The following is an 18476-nucleotide window of genomic DNA, read 5'->3' as shown; positions in this document are numbered from 1 at the left end:
AGTTTTAGATCTTTGAGTTCATCTCATACAAAATGGGAGCAAAACCAAAAGTGTTGCGTTTATATTTTTGTTGAGTGTATAACGCCACTCGATTTGTCCATAACCAGAGTCAGATGATTTGGTAGCCAAATATCTTCAGAAATGGAAACACAGAAATTCAACATTAAAAATAAAAAAAGTTATAACACAGCAGGAGTCCAGAGCTGCTACCTTGGTCATTATAAGAAGTCCTTGAGGTCGAGTTCTGCCAGAGGATCCTTGGGCTTCTTGGGAGTCTGGTTTGGAGGTCCTGGAGAAACCTGTCAAACAGGGAAAACAGGACGTCTTGCTGAAAAAGACATCACTACATCTTACATTACATCTGATTACATGTACTGGTTACATCTGAGAATAGCAGCGGCGACATCCGAGGCTAGCGGCGGCTACATCCGGGGCTAACGGCGGCTATGACCGGAGTTACTGCTGGTACCTGACTTGCTAGTAGTGAACATATGAGATTCTGAATGATGGCACAGAGAAGATCAGGGCTTGAAGATGAATTGGAGGAAATTAAGAAGTCTCTGAATTTCATCACAGATGAGCTCAAAAGTAGTGAAAAATCAAGAACAATTTCAAAATATTGTGAAGGAGGTGAGGGATCTGAAGAATATGATAATGGAAAAAGACAAAAAAAACTGAATACTTGGAGAGGAGAGTTGATGATCTTGAACAGTATTCAAGAATGAATGATTTGGTAATTCAAGGATTGGACACAAGACATCGAACATATGCCCGAACTGTAACAGCTGAGAGGGATGGGGAGGATGTTTCTGCCAAAGAATTAGAAACTTTAGAGGCACAAGTTGTGAAGTTTTTTGAAAGTAAGAATATGAGCATTCAGAGCAGTTTCATTGAGGCTTGCCATACACTTCCTAGGAAAGATGCGACAGCCAAACCATCGGTAATAATCAGATTCTGGAACAGAAAACAGAAAATTGAGCTGCTCAGACAAGCCAAAAAACTTAAAGGGTCAGGAGTGTTCCTGAATGAGCACCTGACACAGAGAAATGCTGAAATTGCCAGACAGGCTCGAATGTTGAAAAAACAAAACAAAATTCATGCGACCTGGACCAGAAATTGTAAAATAATGTTGAGACAAAGTGAAGAGTCCAGAGTGATGGTCATCAGTGAACTAAAAGATTTAGACAAATACAGATGAATCAGAAATGATCTCATAGAACTTTAAAATGAAAATCCATCCATCCATCCATTTTCTTCCGCTTTATCCGGAGCCGGGTCGCGGGGGCAGCAGCTCAAGCAAAGCCGCCCAGACCTCCCGATCCACACACACCTCCTCCAGCTCCTCCGGGGGAACCCCAAGGTGTTCCCAAGCCAGCCGAGAGATGTAGTCCCTTCAGCGTGTCCTGGGTCTTCCCCGGGGCCTCCTCCCAATGGGACATGCCCAGAACACCTCTCCAGCGAGGCGTCCAGGGGGCATCCGGAAAAGATGCCCGAGCCACCTCAACTGACTTCTTTCGACGTGGAGGAGCAGCGGCTCGACTCCGAGCTCCTCCCGAGTGACCGAGCTCCTCACCCTATCTCTAAGGGAGCACCCAGCCACCCTGAGGACGAAACTCATCTGTACTCGCAATCTCGTTCTTTCGGTCATGAGCCAAATCTCATGACCATAGGTGAGGATCGGAACGTAGATCGATCGGTAAATCGAGAGCTTTGCCCCCCTACTCAGCTCTCTCTTCACCACGACGGTCCGATACAGCGACCGCATCACTGCAGATGCTGCACCGATCTGTCTATCGATCTCATGCTCCATCCGTCCCTCACTCGTGAACAAGACCCCGAGATACTTAAACTCCTCCACTTGAGGCAAGGACACTCCACCGACCTGAACAGGGCAAAGCACCTTTTCCGGTCAAGAACCATGGCCTCAGATTTGGAGGTGCTGATTTTCATCCCGGACGCTTCACACTCAGCTGAAAACCGCCCCAGTGCACGCTGAAGGTCCTGATTTGACAAAGCCAACAGAACCACATCGTCCGCAAACAGCAGAGACGAGATTCTGTGGTTCCCAAACCAGACCCCCTCTACACCCTGGCTGCACCTAAAAATTCTGTCCTTAAAAATAATGAACAGAACCGGTGACAAAGGGCAGCCCTGGTGGAGGCCAACGTGCACTGGAAACAGGTTTGACTTACTACCGGCAATGCGAACCAAGCTCCTGCTGCGGTCGTACAGGGACCGGATAGCCCTTAGCAAAGGACCCCGGACCCCGTACTCCCGGAGCACTCCCCACAGGGTGCGCCGAGGGACACGGTCAAATGCCTTCTCCAGATCCACAAAACACATGTGGACTGGTTGGGCAAACTCCCATGAACCCTCGAGCACCCGATGGAGCGTGGAGAGCTGGTCCAGTGTGCCGCGACCAGGACGAAAACCTCACTGCTCCTCCTGAATCTGAGGTTCAACCATCGGTCGAATTCTCCTCTCCAGTACTCTGGAATAGACCTTACCGGGGAGGCTGAGGAGTGTGATCCCCCTATAGTTGGAACACACCCTCCGGTCCCCCATCTTAAACAGAGGGACCACCACCCCGGTCTGCCAATCCAGAGGCACTGTCCCCGATCGCCACGCGATGTTGCAGAGGCGTGTCAGCCAAGACAGCCCCACAACATCCAGAGACTTAAGGTACTCAGGACGGATTTCATCCACCCCAGGAGCCTTGCCACTGAGGAGCTTTCTAACCACCTTGGTGACTTCGGCCTGGGTAATGGATGAGTCCGCCTCCGAGTCCTCAGTCTCTGCTTCCTCTTCGGAAGACGTGACGATGGGATTGAGGAGATCCTCGAAGTACTCCTTCCACCGCCCAACAACATCCCCAGTCAGGGTCAACAGCTCCCTCACGATACGTTTGGGCCTGCCAGGTCTTACCGGCTTCCTACCCTCCCAGCGGATCCAACTCACCACCAGGTGGTGATCAGTCGACAGCTCTGCCCCTCTCTTCACTCGAGTGTCCGAGACACGTGGCCGAAGGTCAGATGATACGACTACAAAGTCGATCATCGACCTCCGGCTCAGGGTGTCCTGGTGGCACGTGCACTTATGGACACCCTCTCACTGTCGCCGCCCATGTGGGCGTTGAAATCCCCCAGGAGAACAATGGAGTCCCTAGTCGGAGCGCTATCTAGTACCCCTCCCAGGGACTCCAGGAAGGTCGAGTACTCTGCACTGCTGCTCGGCCCGTAGGCCGAGACAACGGTGAGAGACCTGTCCCCAACCCGAAGGCGTAGGGACACGACCCTCTCGTTCACCGGAGTGAACTCCAACACTTGGCGACTGAGCTGGGGAGGAATAAGCAATGTGACCCCAGCTCTCCGCCTCTCCCCGTGGGCGACGCCAGAAAAATGAAACGTCCAGCCTCTCTCCAGGAGTTGGGTACCAGAGCCCAAGCTGTGCATGGAGGTGAGCCCGACTATCTCTAGTTGGTATCTCTCAACCTCCCGCACAAGCTCAGGCTCCTCCCCCCCTAGCGAGGTGACATTCCACGTCCCAACAGCCAGGGGCTGTGAGCATGGACCGGGCTGCCGGGCCACCTGCCCTCAACCGCCACCCAATCCTCTCTGCACCCGACCCCCATGGCCCCCTCTGCAGGTGGTGAACCCACAGGAGGGCGGGCCCATGTCACTCTTTCGGGCTGAGCCCGGCCGGGCCCCATGGGTTAAGGCCCAACCACCAGGCGCTCGCGCGCGAGCCCCAACCCCAGGAAAAGGAAAATCAGGTTAGTAAAATAAAATCATGCTAATGCTAAACAATATTTCACAAAAATGTTAAAAATAGCTCATATCAATATATGAAGTTTAAGAAACAAGTTAATTGAAATTGAAAATTTAAGTGCTGAACAAAATTTTTAAATACTGGCAGTGTCAGAAACTCACTTAGATTCGAGTTTGGAAGATAGTTCAGTTACAGTCAGTGGGTACAATATATTCTGTCGAGACAGAGATGCACATGGAGGTGGAGTGGCAATTTATGCTCAAAGTCACTTGCCAGTAAAAGTGAGATATGATCTAATGCCAAATTCTACTGAATCCATTTGGATACAGGTACATTTAAAACATCTCAAGCCAATTCTCATAGGATGTTGTTATAGACCTCCAAATTCATGTAAAGATTATTTAGATAAAATTGATCAGATGCTTGATCATGTCACTAGCACAGATTCTGAGGTGTTTTTGCTCGGAGACCTGAACACTGACTGGACTATGAATTGTCCAGTGAAATCTAGACTGATGACACTGGCAACAGCATATGGTCTGACACAAATGATATCTGAACCGACCAGAGTGAGTCTAAAAAATTGATGGAACTGAGGTGGCAACATGTATTGACCATATATTTACAAACAGACCAAATCTCTGTTTGAGTGCCTCTTCTACATCTGTAGGATTTACTGATCACAACCTAATAGGTATTGTCAGGAGAACAAAAGTTCCCAAAGCTGGTCCTAAAATTATAAAGAAGAGATTTTTTAAATATTTTAATCTTGACAAGTATGTGGATGAACTCATACATGTAAACTGGTCTGAAGTAATGACTGAAAAAGATCCAGAGAAAGCTTTTCACATATTTGATGGTCTATTAACAAGAATTGTCAACAAATATGCACCTATTAAGAAATGTATTGTATCCAACTCAAACAGTCCATGGCTGGATGTCAACTTGAAAGCACAAATGAAGGAAAGAGATAAAGCAAAGCAGACTGCAATAACATCTGGAAGGGAGTTTGACTGGAAAGTATATCATAAACTTAGAAACTTTGTGATGAAAGAAAACAAGAAAAAGAAAAGATTATACTATCATGAGAAATTTAAAACTTTTACGGACAGTAAACAGTTATGGAGAAGTCTCAATTCCCTCCTGTATGGTAATACATCAACTCCACTGGTCTTGGAAACAGATGAGGGATTTTTAACTAAATCTGACGAAATTGCAAATTATTTAAATAATTATTTCATAGAAAAGATAGATGCATTCAGAAATAAGTTAAAATCAAAAAATGAAAATCAGTCATTTGAGATAATAAAAGAAAATATGAAATCAAAAAAGTGTAATTTTTGCCTTAAGGTTCTAAGTATAAATGAAGTTGAACAATATTTGAAGACACTAAAAGACAAACCTCCAGGAGTAGATGAACTAGATGGGCGCCTCCTAAAACCTGTAGCCTCAATAACTGTACCAGCCATAACCCATATAATTAATCAATGTTTTAATAAAAATAAATTTTTGTCGGCTTGGAAATCATCAAATCAATCAATCAATCAATCAATTTTTTTTATATAGCGCCAAATCACAACAAACAGTTGCTCCAAGGTGCTTTATATTGTAAGGCAAGGCCATACAATAATTATGTAAAACCCCAACGGTCAAAACGACCCCCTGTGAGCAAGCACTTGGCTACAGTGGGAAGGAAAAACTCCCTTTTAACAGGAAGAAACCTCCAGCAGAACCAGGCTCAGGGAGGGGCAGTCTTCTGCTGGGACTGGTTGGGGCTGAGGGAGAGAACCAGGAAAAAGACATGCTGTGGAGGGGAGCAGAGATCGATCACTAATGATTAAATGCAGAGTGGTGCATACAGAGCAAAAAGAGAAAGAAACAGTGCATCATGGGAACCCCCCAGCAGTCTACGTCTATAGCAGCATAACTAAGGGATGATTCAGGGTCACCTGATCCAGCCCTAACTATAAGCTTTAGCAAAAAGGAAAGTTTTAAGCCTAATCTTAAAAGTAGAGAGGGTGTCTGTCTCCCTGATCTGAATTGGGAGCTGGTTCCACAGGAGAGGAGCCTGAAAGCTGAAGGCTCTGCCTCCCATTCTACTCTTACAAACCCTAGGAACTACAAGTAAGCCTGCAGTCTGAGAGCGAAGCGCTCTATTGGGGTGATATGGTACTACGAGGTCCCTAAGATAAGATGGGACCTGATTATTCAAAACCTTATAAGTAAGAAGAAGAATTTTAAATTCTATTCTAGAATTAACAGGAAGCCAATGAAGAGAGGCCAATATGGGTGAGATATGCTCTCTCCTTCTAGTCCCCGTCAGTACTCTAGCTGCAGCATTTTGAATTAACTGAAGGCTTTATAGGGAACTTTTAGGACAACCTGATAATAATGAATTACAATAGTCCAGCCTAGAGGAAATAAATGCATGAATTAGTTTTTCAGCATCACTCTGAGACAAGACCTTTCTGATTTTAGAGATATTGCGTAAATGCAAAAAAGCAGTCCTACATATTTGTTTAATATGCGCTTTGAATGACATATCCTGATCAAAAATGACTCCAAGATTTCTCACAGTATTACTAGAGGTCAGGGTAATGCCATCCAGAGTAAGGAACTGGTTAGACACCATGTTTCTAAGATTTGTGGGGCCAAGTACAATAACTTCAGTTTTATCTGAGTTTAAAAGCAGGAAATTAGAGGTCATCCATGTCTTTATGTCTGTAAGACAATCCTGCAGTTTAGCTAATTGGTGTGTGTCCTCTGGCTTCATGGATAGATAAAGCTGGGTATCATCTGCGTAACAATGAAAATTTAAGCAATGCCGTCTAATAATACTGCCTAAGGGAAGCATGTATAAAGTGAATAAAATTGGTCCTAGCACAGAACCTTGTGGAACTCCATAATTAACTTTAGTCTGTGAAGAAGATTCCCCATTTACATGAACAAATTGTAATCTATTAGACAAATATGATTCAAACCACCGCAGCGCAGTGCCTTTAATACCTATGGCATGCTCTAATCTCTGTAAGAAAATTTTATGGTCAACAGTATCAAAAGCAGCACTGAGGTCTAACAGAACAAGCACAGAGATGAGTCCACTGTCCGAGGCCATAAGAAGATCATTTGTAACCTTCACTAATGCTGTTTCTGTACTATGATGAATTCTAAAACCTGACTGAAACTCTTCAAATAGACCATTCCTCTGCAGATGATCAGTTAGCTGTTTTACAACTACCCTTTCAAGAATTTTTGAGAGAAAAGGAAGGTTGGAGATTGGCCTATAATTAGCTAAGATAGCTGGGTCAAGTGATGGCTTTTTAAGTAATGGTTTAATTACTGCCACCTTAAAAGCCTGTGGTACATAGCCAACTAACAAAGATAGATTGATCATATTTAAGATCAAAGCATTAAATAATGGTAGGGCTTCCTTGAGCAGCCTGGTAGGAATGGGGTCTAATAAACATGTTGATGGTTTGGATGAAGTAACTAATGAAAATAACTCAGACAGAACAATCGGAGAGAAAGAGTCTAACCAAATACCGGCATCACTGAAAGCAGCCAAAGATAACGATACATCTTTGGGATGGTTATGAGTAATTTGTTCTCTAATAGTTAAAATTTTGTTAGCAAAGAAAGTCATGAAGTCATTACTAGTTAAAGTTAATGGAATACTCAGCTCAATAGAGCTCTGACTCTTTGTCAGCCTGGCTACAGTGCTGAAAAGAAACCTGGGGTTGTTCTTATTTTCTTCAATTAGTGATGAGTAGAAAGATGTCCTAGCTTTACGGAGGGCTTTTTTATAGAGCAACAGACTCTTTTTCCAGGCTAAGTGAAGATCTTCTAAATTAGTGAGACGCCATTTCCTCTCCAACGTACGGGTTATCTGCTTTAAGCTACGAGTTTGTGAGTTATACCACGGAGTCAGGCACTTCTGATTTAAAGCTCTCTTTTTTAGAGGAGCTACAGCATCCAAAGTTGTCTTAAATGAGGATGTAAAACTATTGACGAGATACTCTATCTCACTTACAGAGTTTAGGTAGCTACTCTGCACTGTGTTGGTATATGGCATTAGAGAACATAAAGAAGGAATCATATCCTTAAACCTAGTTACAGCGCTTTCTGAAAGACTTCTAGTGTAATGAAACTTATTCCCCACTGCTGGGTAGTCCATCAGAGTAAATGTAAATGTTATTAAGAAATGATCAGACAGAAGGGAGTTTTCAGGGAATACTGTTAAGTCTTCTATTTCCATACCATAAGTCAGAACAAGATCTAAGATATGATTAAAGTGGTGGGTGGACTCATTTACCTTTTGAGCAAAGCCAAAAGAGTCTAATAATAGATTAAATGCAGTGTTGAGGCTGTCATTCTCAGCATCTGTGTGGATGTTAAAATCGCCCACTATAATTATCTTATCTGAGCTAAGCACTAAGTCAGACAAAAGGTCTGAAAATTCACAGAGAAACTCACAGTAACGACCAGGTGGACGATAGATAATAACAAATAAAACTGGTTTTTGGGACTTCCAATTTGGATGGACAAGACTAAGAGTCAAGCTTTCAAATGAATTAAAGCTCTGTCTGGGTTTTTGATTAATTAATAAGCTGGAGTGGAAGATTGCTGCTAATCCTCCGCCTCGGCCCGTGCTACGAGCATTCTGACAGTTAGTGTGACTCGGGGGTGTTGACTCATTTAAACTAACATATTCATCCTGCTGTAACCAGGTTTCTGTAAGGCAGAATAAATCAATATGTTGATCAATTATTATATCATTTACCAACAGGGACTTAGAAGAGAGAGACCTAATGTTTAATAGACCACATTTAACTGTTTTAGTCTGTGGTGTAGTTGAAGGTGCTATATTATTTTTTCTTTTTGAATTTTTATGCTTAAATAGATTTTTACTGGTTATTGGTGGTCTGGGAGCAGGCACCGTCTCTACGGGGATGGGGTAATGAGGGGATGGCAGGGGGAGAGAAGCTGCAGAGAGGTGTGTAAGACTACAACTCTGCTTCCTGGTCCCAACCCTGGATAGTCACGGTTTGGAGGATTTAAGAAAATTGGCCAGATTTCTAGAAATGAGAGCTGCTCCATCCAAAGTGGGATGGATGCCGTCTCTCCTAACAAGACCAGGTTTTCCCCAGAAGCTTTGCCAATTATCTATGAAGCCCACCTCATTTTTTGGACACCACTCAGACAGCCAGCAATTCAAGGAGAACATGCGGCTAAACATGTCACTCCCGGTCTGATTGGGGAGGGGGCTAATCAAAAATTATAGCATTGCCAAAAAATAAAAAAGTGTCATTTTCTGCAATGAATAGTAGACCTATCAGTTTACGTCCGGTATTGAGTAAATTAATGGAAAAATTATGTATGATCAGACTAATGTTTATTTTAGAGAGAATAATTTAATAACAAATTATCAGCATGCTTATAGAGAAAAGCATTCAACAGCGACTGCACTGACCCAAATGACTGATGACTGGTTATGGGAAATGGACAAAGGTAACATTATTGGGACAGTATTATTAGACTTCTCCGCTGCTTTTGATCTCATTGATAACAAAATTCTTCTAAAAAAAACTTGAATGTTATGGCTTTTCCAAATCTGCTGTGCAATTTATTAGTGATTATTTATGTGACAGAAAACAATTAGTGTATTATAATGGATGTTTTTCAAATGTTTTAACTGTGAAACATGGTGTGCCACAGGGCAGTTGTCTTGGTCTGCTTTTATATTCTATCTTCACAAATGATCTACCATTAGTGCTTGATACAGCAAGCATTTCAATGTTTGCAGATGACACAACAGTCTATATGGCTGGGAAATCAATTGAAGAAGTTAAAACAAAACTTGAGCAGGAAATTAAAAAGATTGAAAATTGGATTGAAGACAACAAACTCATTCTGAATGTAGGAAAAACAGTAAGCATTGTTATTGGAACTAAACATTCCTTAAGAGCCGAACCACAACTAAATCTTGTAATGAAAAATACAGTTGTTAAACAAGTGGAAGAAGTCAAACTCCTTGGAGTCTGTATTGACAGCCAACTGTCCTGGGACAAACAAATAAATAATGTAGTCTCTAAAATGGGATGGACTTTGGCAGTGATAAGAAGATGCTCAAGATATTTAACTAAACCAGTGATACCATATGTGTCATGGATTTGGCTGGGTCTGGGCACTGAGCCCTTGTTTTTCCCCTTTTTGTGGTTTTCCGTCTGCTTCAGTTTTGATTTATCAGTGATTATTTTCATCATGAGTTATTCTGTTATGTTTTTCTTATCACTTTGTTACTTTCCATACTTTAGCCATTGTCCAGTTCTGTTCTAGTTTTGTTCTGCCGGTTTGTGTTTTCATTGTTTCTCTTCTAGCTTTCATCTGTTTTCTGTTATACTTTTATATCGGGTTTTGATTTCTGTTTATTAGTCTGTTCCTGTTTTATTCTGCTTTTGTATTGATTTCCTGACCAGTTCTAGTTGCTTCTGTGCTCATGTTTGATTTTGGTTCCTGGTGTTGTATGATATTCTGACCATGATTTACAATTTAGCTCTGCTCTGTTTTTGCCATTTGTTTCTCTACTCTGCCATTTGTACCTCTGCTCTGTTTTTCTCGACTCGTCTGTTTGCTCGTGCCTCTGACCCCTGCTCAACTATGACTGCATTTTTGCCTGATCCTGATTGTACCTCTGCTCCGCGGCTTGATCACATGTGTACCGAACCAGAGCCTGAAATAAAGACCATGTTTTCTCCTACACCTAAGCCTAGTCCGGGAGATTGCATTGTGGGTCCAGCCACCATGGTAGACGGGCCTCCGCCCGGTCTGACATTGTGTCATTCAAAGTTTGGTGTTGTCCCAGTTGGATTATTGTGCAGTTGTCTGGTCAAATACTTCAGTAAATAATGTAAAAAAATTACAGCTTGTGCAAAATAAAGCTGCACGTGTGGTGTTAAAATGTGGCTTTAGGACGAGTGTGGATACAATGCATAAGCGCCTCTCTTGGCTTTTGGTGAGGGACAGGTGGCTATATGCAAAAGCAAACTTTTTAAGAAATATTATTACAACTCAGATACCGTCTGTCCTTTACCAACAACTGCCTTTTAGTAAGGATACTCATTTTTATCCAACCAGGCATGCCAAAGGACTGTGTTTCATTTTGCTTAAATGTAAAACAAACCAGACAGTGATGTTTCGAGCCATGAGAGAATGGAATCATTTAGCACTAAAGTTAAGGGAATTGAGCAGTGGACTGGGTTTTAAAAAGGAACTTAAAAAGTATTATCTGAGGCAAATGGTTGAAGTATTGTGATGCCTCTACTGGTGGTTGGCTCTCACTGCGGTATTGTATCACTTCCTGTTCCGGAGCACAGCGGTGTTTTTCTGTATCTGTTAGCTGTTTAATCTGCGCAGTTAGATTGATCTAGTTACCTAGATAACGATTTGTTTCCCAGTGTAATCTTCATGTGCCTTAACTAAAGCACTCCTTCTGCTGAATCACCTCTAAATTATTTACACGTTATTCACTTTGCGTGTTTTTAGGAATCCGCTAGCTTATCGCAGCTACTAGCTCTTAGCCGATTTAGCATGGCGGCTTCTCCTGTCTCTCCCGCACTTTTCTGCTCTGGGTGTGAAATGTTTAGTTATTCCTCGGCCTCCTTCAGCAGTAACGGTACTTGTAATAAGTGTAGCTTATTCGTAGCTTTGGAGGCCAGGCAGGGCGAATTGGAGACTCGGCTCCACACCGTGGAAAATTCAACAGCTAGCCAGGCCCCTGTAGTCGGTGCGGACCAAGGTAGCTTAGCCGCCGTTAGTTCCCCTCTGGCAGATCACGAGCAGCCGGGAAAGCAGGCCGACTGGGTGACTGTGAGGAGGAAGCGTAGTTCTAAACAGAAGCCCCGTGTACACCACCAACCCGTTCACATTTCTAACCGTTTTTCCCCACTCGACGACACACCCGCCGAGGATCAAACTCTGGTTATTGGCGACTCTGTTTTGAGAAATGTGAAGTTAGCGACACCTGCAACCATAGTCAATTGTCTTCCGGGGGCCAGAGCAGGCGACATTGAAGGAAATTTGAAACTGCTGGCTAAGGCTAAGCATAAATTTGGTAAGATTGTAATTCACGTCGGCAGTAATGACACCCGGTTACGCCAATCGGAGGTCACTAAAATTAACATTGAATCGGTGTGTAACTTTGCAAAAACAATGTCGGACTCTGTAGTTTTCTCTGGGCCCCTCCCCAATCGGACCGGGAGTGACATGTTTAGCCGCATGTTCTCCTTGAATTGCTGGCTGTCTGAGTGGTGTCCAAAAAATGAGGTGGGCTTCATAGATAATTGGCAAAGCTTCTGGGGAAAACCTGGTCTTGTTAGGAGAGACGGCATCCATCCCACTTTGGATGGAGCAGCTCTCATTTCTAGAAATCTGGCCAATTTTGTAAAATCCTCCAAACCGTGACTATCCAGGGTTGGGACCAGGAAGCAGAGTTGTAGACTTACACACCTCTCTGCAGCTTCTCTCCCCCTGCCATCCCCTCATTACCCCATCCCCGTAGAGACGGTGTCTGCTCCCAGACCACCAATAACCAGCAAAAATCTATTTAAGCATAAAAATTCAAAAAGAAAAAATAATATAGCACCTTCAACTGCACCACAGACTAAAACAGTTAAATGTGGTCTATTAAACATTAGGTCTCTCTCTTCTAAGTCCCTGTTGGTAAATGATATAATAATTGATCAACATATTGATTTATTCTGCCTTACAGAAACCTGGTTACAGCAGGATGAATATGTTAGTTTAAATGAGTCAACACCCCCGAGTCACACTAACTGTCAGAATGCTCGTAGCACGGGCCGAGGCGGAGGATTAGCAGCAATCTTCCATTCCAGCTTATTAATTAATCAAAAACCCAGACAGAGCTTTAATTCATTTGAAAGCTTGACTCTTAGTCTTGTCCATCCAAATTGGAAGTCCCAAAAACCAGTTTTATTTGTTATTATCTATCGTCCACCTGGTCGTTACTGTGAGTTTCTCTGTGAATTTTCAGACCTTTTGTCTGACTTAGTGCTTAGCTCAGATAAGATAATTATAGTGGGCGATTTTAACATCCACACAGATGCTGAGAATGACAGCCTCAACACTGCATTTAATCTATTATTAGACTCTATTGGCTTTGCTCAAAATGTAAATGAGTCCACCCACCACTTTAATCATATCTTAGATCTTGTTCTGACTTATGGTATGGAAATAGAAGACTTAACAGTATTCCCTGAAAACTCCCTTCTGTCTGATTATTTCTTAATAACATTTACATTTACTCTGATGGACTTCCCAGCAGTGGGGAATAAGTTTCATTACACTAGAAGTCTTTCAGAAAGCGCTGTAACTAGGTTTAAGGATATGATTCCTTCTTTATGTTCTCTAATGCCATATACCAACACAGTGCAGAGTAGCTACCTAAACTCTGTAAGTGAGATAGAGTATCTCGTCAATAGTTTTACATCCTCATTGAAGACAACTTTGGATGCTGTAGCTCCTCTGAAAAAGAGAGCTTTAAATCAGAAGTGCCTGACTCCGTGGTATAACTCACAAACTCGTAGCTTAAAGCAGATAACCCGTAAGTTGGAGAGGAAATGGCGTCTCTCTAATTTAGAAGATCTTCACTTAGCCTGGAAAAAGAGTCTGTTGCTCTATAAAAAAGCCCTCCGTAAAGCTAGGACATCTTTCTACTCATCACTAATTGAAGAAATAAGAACAACCCCAGGTTTCTTTTCAGCACTGTAGCCAGGCTGACAAAGAGTCAGAGCTCTATTGAGCTGAGTATTCCATTAACTTTAACTAGTAATGACTTCATGACTTTCTTTGCTAACAAAATTTTAACTATTAGAGAAAAAATTACTCATAACCATCCCAAAGACGTATCGTTATCTTTGGCTGCTTTCAGTGATGCCGGTATTTGGTTAGACTCTTTCTCTCCAATTGTCCTGTCTGAGTTATTTTCATTAGTTACTTCATCCAAACCATCAACATGTTTATTAGACCCCTTTTCTACCAGGCTGCTCAAGGAAGCCCTACCATTATTTAATGCTTCGATCTTAAATATGATCAATCTATCTTTATTAGTTGGCTATGTACCACAGGCTTTTAAGGTGGCAGTAATTAAACCATTACTTAAAAAGCCATCACTTGACCCAGCTATCTTAGCTAATTATAGGCCAATCTCCAACCTTCCTTTTCTCTCAAAAATTCTTGAAAGGGTAGTTGTAAAACAGCTAACTGATCATCTGCAGAGGAATGGTCTATTTGAAGAGTTTCAGTCAGGTTTTAGAATTCATCATAGTACAGAAACAGCACTAGTGAAGGTTACAATTAATCTTCTTATGGCCTCAGACAGTGGACTCATCTCTGTGCTTGTTCTGTTAGACCTCAGTGGTGCTTTTGATACTGTTGACCATAAAATTTTATTACAGAGATTAGAGCATGCCATAGGTATTAAAGGCACTGTGCTGCGGTGGTTTGAATCATATTTGTCTAATAGATTACAATTTGTTCATGTAAATGGGGAATCTTCTTCACAGATTAAAGTTAATTATGGAGTTCCACAAGGTTCTGTGCTAGGACCAATTTTATTCACTTTATACATGCTTCCCTTAGGCAGTATTATTAGACGGCATTGCTTAAATTTTCATTGTTACGCAGATGATACCCAGCTTTATCTATCCATGAAGCCAGAGGACACACACCAATTAGCTAAACTGCAGGATTGTCTTACAGACATAAGGACATGGATGACCTCTAATTTCCTGCTTTTAAACTCAGATAAAACTGAAGTTATTGTACTTGGCCCCACAAATCTTAGAGACATGGTGTCTAACCAGATCCTTACTCTGGATGGCATTACCCTGACCTCTAGTAATACTGTGAGAAATCTTGGAGTCATTTTTGATCAGGATATGTCATTCAAAGTGCATATTAAACAAATATGTAGGACTGCTTTTTTGCATTTACGCAATATCTCTAAAATTAGAAAGGTCTTGTCTCAGAGTGATGCTGAAAAACTAATTCATGCATTTATTTCCTCTAGGCTGGACTATTGTAATTCATTATTATCAGGTTGTCCTAAAAGTTCCCTAAAAAGCCTTCAGTTAATTCAAAATGCTGCAGCTAGAGTACTGACAGGGACTAGAAGGAGAGAGCATATCTCACCCATATTGGCCTCTCTTCATTGGCTTCCTGTTAATTCTAGAATAGAATTTAAAATTCTTCTTCTTACTTATAAGGTTTTGAATAATCAGGTCCCATCTTATCTTAGGGACCTCGTAGTACCATATCACCCCAATAGAGCGCTTCGCTCTCAGACTGCAGGCTTACTTGTAGTTCCTAGGGTTTGTAAGAGTAGAATGGGAGGCAGAGCCTTCAGCTTTCAGGCTCCTCTCCTGTGGAACCAGCTCCCAATTCAGATCAGGGAGACAGACACCCTCTCTACTTTTAAGATTAGGCTTAAAACTTTCCTTTTTGCTAAAGCTTATAGTTAGGGCTGGATCAGGTGACCCTGAACCATCCCTTAGTTATGCTGCTATAGACTTAGACTGCTGGGGGGTTCCCATGATGCACTGTTTCTTTCTCTTTTTGCTCTGTATGCACCACTCTGCATTTAATCATTAGTGATTGATCTCTGCTCTCTTCCACAGCATGTCTTTTTCCTGGTTCTCTCCCCCAGCCCCAACCAGTCCCAGCAGAAGACTGCCCCTCCCTGAGCCTGGTTCTGCTGGAGGTTTCTTCCTGTTAAAAGGGTGTTTTTCCTTCCCACTGTAGCCAAGTGCTTGCTCACAGGGGGTCGTTTTGACCGTTGGGGTTTTACATAATTATTGTATGGCCTTGCCTTACAATATAAAGCGCCTTGGGGCAACTGTTTGTTGTGATTTGGCGCTATATAAAAAAAATTGATTGATTGATTGACATTATGAATTGATTATGAATGAATTTATTCTGAATGTATTAAGAATTTTCACTATGATTTACAGGCCTTAATGGAAATTTATTATGTTATTGTACTGAAACTGTGATTAAAACATGAATGGACCCCGGGAAGAGTAGCTGATGCAGTTATACTGCAGATGCTAATGGGGATCCAAATAAACAAATAAACATCACTACTTATTGAGAAGTGTAACTGAAGGAGCATCGATACATTTTTTTGGTTTGTGTGGTTTGGTACCGGTGCTCCCGGTGCAGCAGGTCCAGGAGCTGCTCCACTAAAGGGAGGCCTCATCATGGGCTGCCCCATCAGGGGTGGCATCACAGGAGCTCCAGGTCCTCCTGCAGGAATCTACAAAACAGGAAGAGTGCAGAAGAACAGGATCAACATCTACTTTCAGAATATTCTTAAAACTGCACATTTTACGATGACTGCAAGTAAACGCGCCATGCCAAATCCTGGCTGTGAGCTCATTGGTGGCACCATGGCTCCACTAGGGGGTGCAGCTCCTGGTGCACCAGGCGGTCCAGTGCAAGCTCCAGCCTGAACAGACAGAAAGCAACAGTCTACCTCTGCACAGCCACCAAACAATTCAGAGGAGTTCAAACTAACATTAGCATCATGTTTGCATTCTTAAAACCAGTGAAATGCACTGTCATGCTGTGGGGTGGAACCCGGGCGTCACCATGGGGGCTCCTGGCGTGGCCCAGCTGGTGGGAGCGACCTGGGGCATCCAGTTGGCTCCTCCTGTCAGCTTCTTTTCACTTTGTGGGTCCCTGCACCCAGAAAAAAAAAAAGCCCACACTAAAGTCAATATGAATTATTTGAATCTTTTTGACATGTAGCACAGTTGTGGATATGGTTTTAATAATCAGGTGGTTTCTGACTCCAGACACACTGATTTTATTTATTAAATAATTTTATATTGGATCTGGGGGGGGCTCTTTAAAAGAGCATGTCAAACTTTGCATGCGCACTGAGAAACTTGAAACTGGCTTATTCACGTTTAAACGGTAAAATGCTCTCACTCGTAAAACAAACGTAGCGTAAACTTCATCAAAGCCATTTAAAGATATCAATTGTGACTCAAATTTTTTGTTGATTAAAGTCACTAACCAGGACTTTGGTGCAATCAATAAACGAGGCTCGTCCGCTGTGTTCCACCGGCGTTTTTATTCGTTCCACATTAACGTGGCTTTTCCGAGGGGCAGCCAACCCTCAGACCCGGACTGGATCATTAATATCTGACACTTCAACTGAAGTTAAAGATAATGTCCTCCCTTATGTGAAACGTCACTCGTTCTTTCAAATGCGCGCGGTGTTACCGGTGTCACGTGGACTCACGGACAAGCTGAAGTTACGGCCTCTTGTGTAAAAAAGGAAAGAAAAAAATATATCCTTCATGTGTGCTTTTTGTGGAACTTCACTGATTAATCACTTTTCTTCCAAGTGACTCGTTCTCTGCTGCTGCCACCGTCTGTTAGCAGCTGGGTGTCGGTCCTCCGGGCCGCAGGTCCGACTGAAAAAAAACAAAAACAAAAAACTCACTCTCTCTCTCCCCCACCCCCCGCTGGACAGGGAGGAGAAGGACCGTGGCTCATGGCAAGCAGGAAACAGAGCGGAGAGGAGTGAAAATTCACACAGTCCCTTCCTCCGCCGTCCACGCAGACACTGCTGCTGCTTTGATTAGTGCAGAATGAGATGTTGCTTTGACAGTGAGACTATCATATTTCGGCCCCAAAACACACGACACAGCGTGTACGCGCATATGTGTCGTTCAAGTTTCCAAATGACGGAAATCCGTCGTGGTGACGGAGAACTTTAACCCATGGCTTATGCTATTAACGGCTGAGTCACTGGGAGCCAGTGACCTCATATGGTTGTCTGTTAAGACTGTATTCCTCCTTGCAATTTCATTCACAAAACGTGTTGGTGCACTACATGCCTTGTTGATCAGTGAGAACTGCATATACTGGAATTCTGATGGGTCAGGGGCTACTCTATGGCCTAACCCTTCCTTTTTACCAAAGACAGGTTTGGCCTTTCATGCTAACCAGCCGGTTACCTTGGCTGTCTTTGCCCCACAATCTACTGTAGAGACATTCTTGTCTGTTGTGTGTGTTGGGGGGCACAGGAAGTGCTTTGCTTGTCCAGGCAAAGACCGTCACAGTAGTTAGTTGACACCATATTCTAAGCTTAAAGGAATGGCGACCGTCAACATCCTCCAGTGAGATTTCATTCAACTCTGGGCATATCCACCTCTTGGGCTGCCCTTAGAGGTGTTGCACTGACCGACATCTGTGCTACAGCAACGTGGGCTTCCTCCTGTAATTTTGCCCGCTTCTAAAGAGTTATTATGGCTGCTCCTCTCCCTCTGATGACAGCTGGATTATTGGCATTGTCCTCTTCAAACTGCAACTGAGGTTTGGTTAGTGCAGATTCCTTGTGACCTTGTTGGTATGAGGTCATCCATGTGCTGAACACCACCCTCTGGCCATCAAGAGGAATGACACAGAATGAGAGTTGCATATGTAACTACAGTTCTATGAATTCTGGATGGCCACCACAGTTGGTTGTCACTTGGCGTCTAGGCGATAGATTCTCACATGCTCATGTTCTCATATGCTGTCAGAAAAAGCCACCCAGGTCACACCCACTAACGTGACTTTGCTGGACTTCCTGTCCAACGGGAGGCAGCATGTGAAGCTAGGGGGGGGGCACGTCTCCA

General features: G+C 43.0%; 1 protein-coding gene across 1 annotated transcript in view; it reads right to left on the bottom strand.

The window, feature by feature from the left end:
* Nucleotides 1–213: 213 nt before the first annotated feature.
* snap91a (synaptosome associated protein 91a) overlaps nt 214–18476 on the bottom strand; it is a 222445-nt gene continuing 204182 nt past the window's right edge. Inside the window, 4 exon segments of the mRNA XM_034175421.1 lie at nt 214–299; nt 15989–16099; nt 16196–16291; nt 16434–16524. Coding sequence (XP_034031312.1) covers nt 219–299; nt 15989–16099; nt 16196–16291; nt 16434–16524 — 379 coding nt within the window. The 3' untranslated portion in view covers nt 214–218.

The sequence above is a fragment of the Thalassophryne amazonica genome, chromosome 7 (assembly GCF_902500255.1).
Source record: "Thalassophryne amazonica chromosome 7, fThaAma1.1, whole genome shotgun sequence".
In the NCBI taxonomy this organism is placed as follows: Eukaryota; Metazoa; Chordata; class Actinopteri; order Batrachoidiformes; family Batrachoididae; genus Thalassophryne; species Thalassophryne amazonica.
This window is presented reverse-complemented; position numbering and strand designations above follow the sequence as displayed.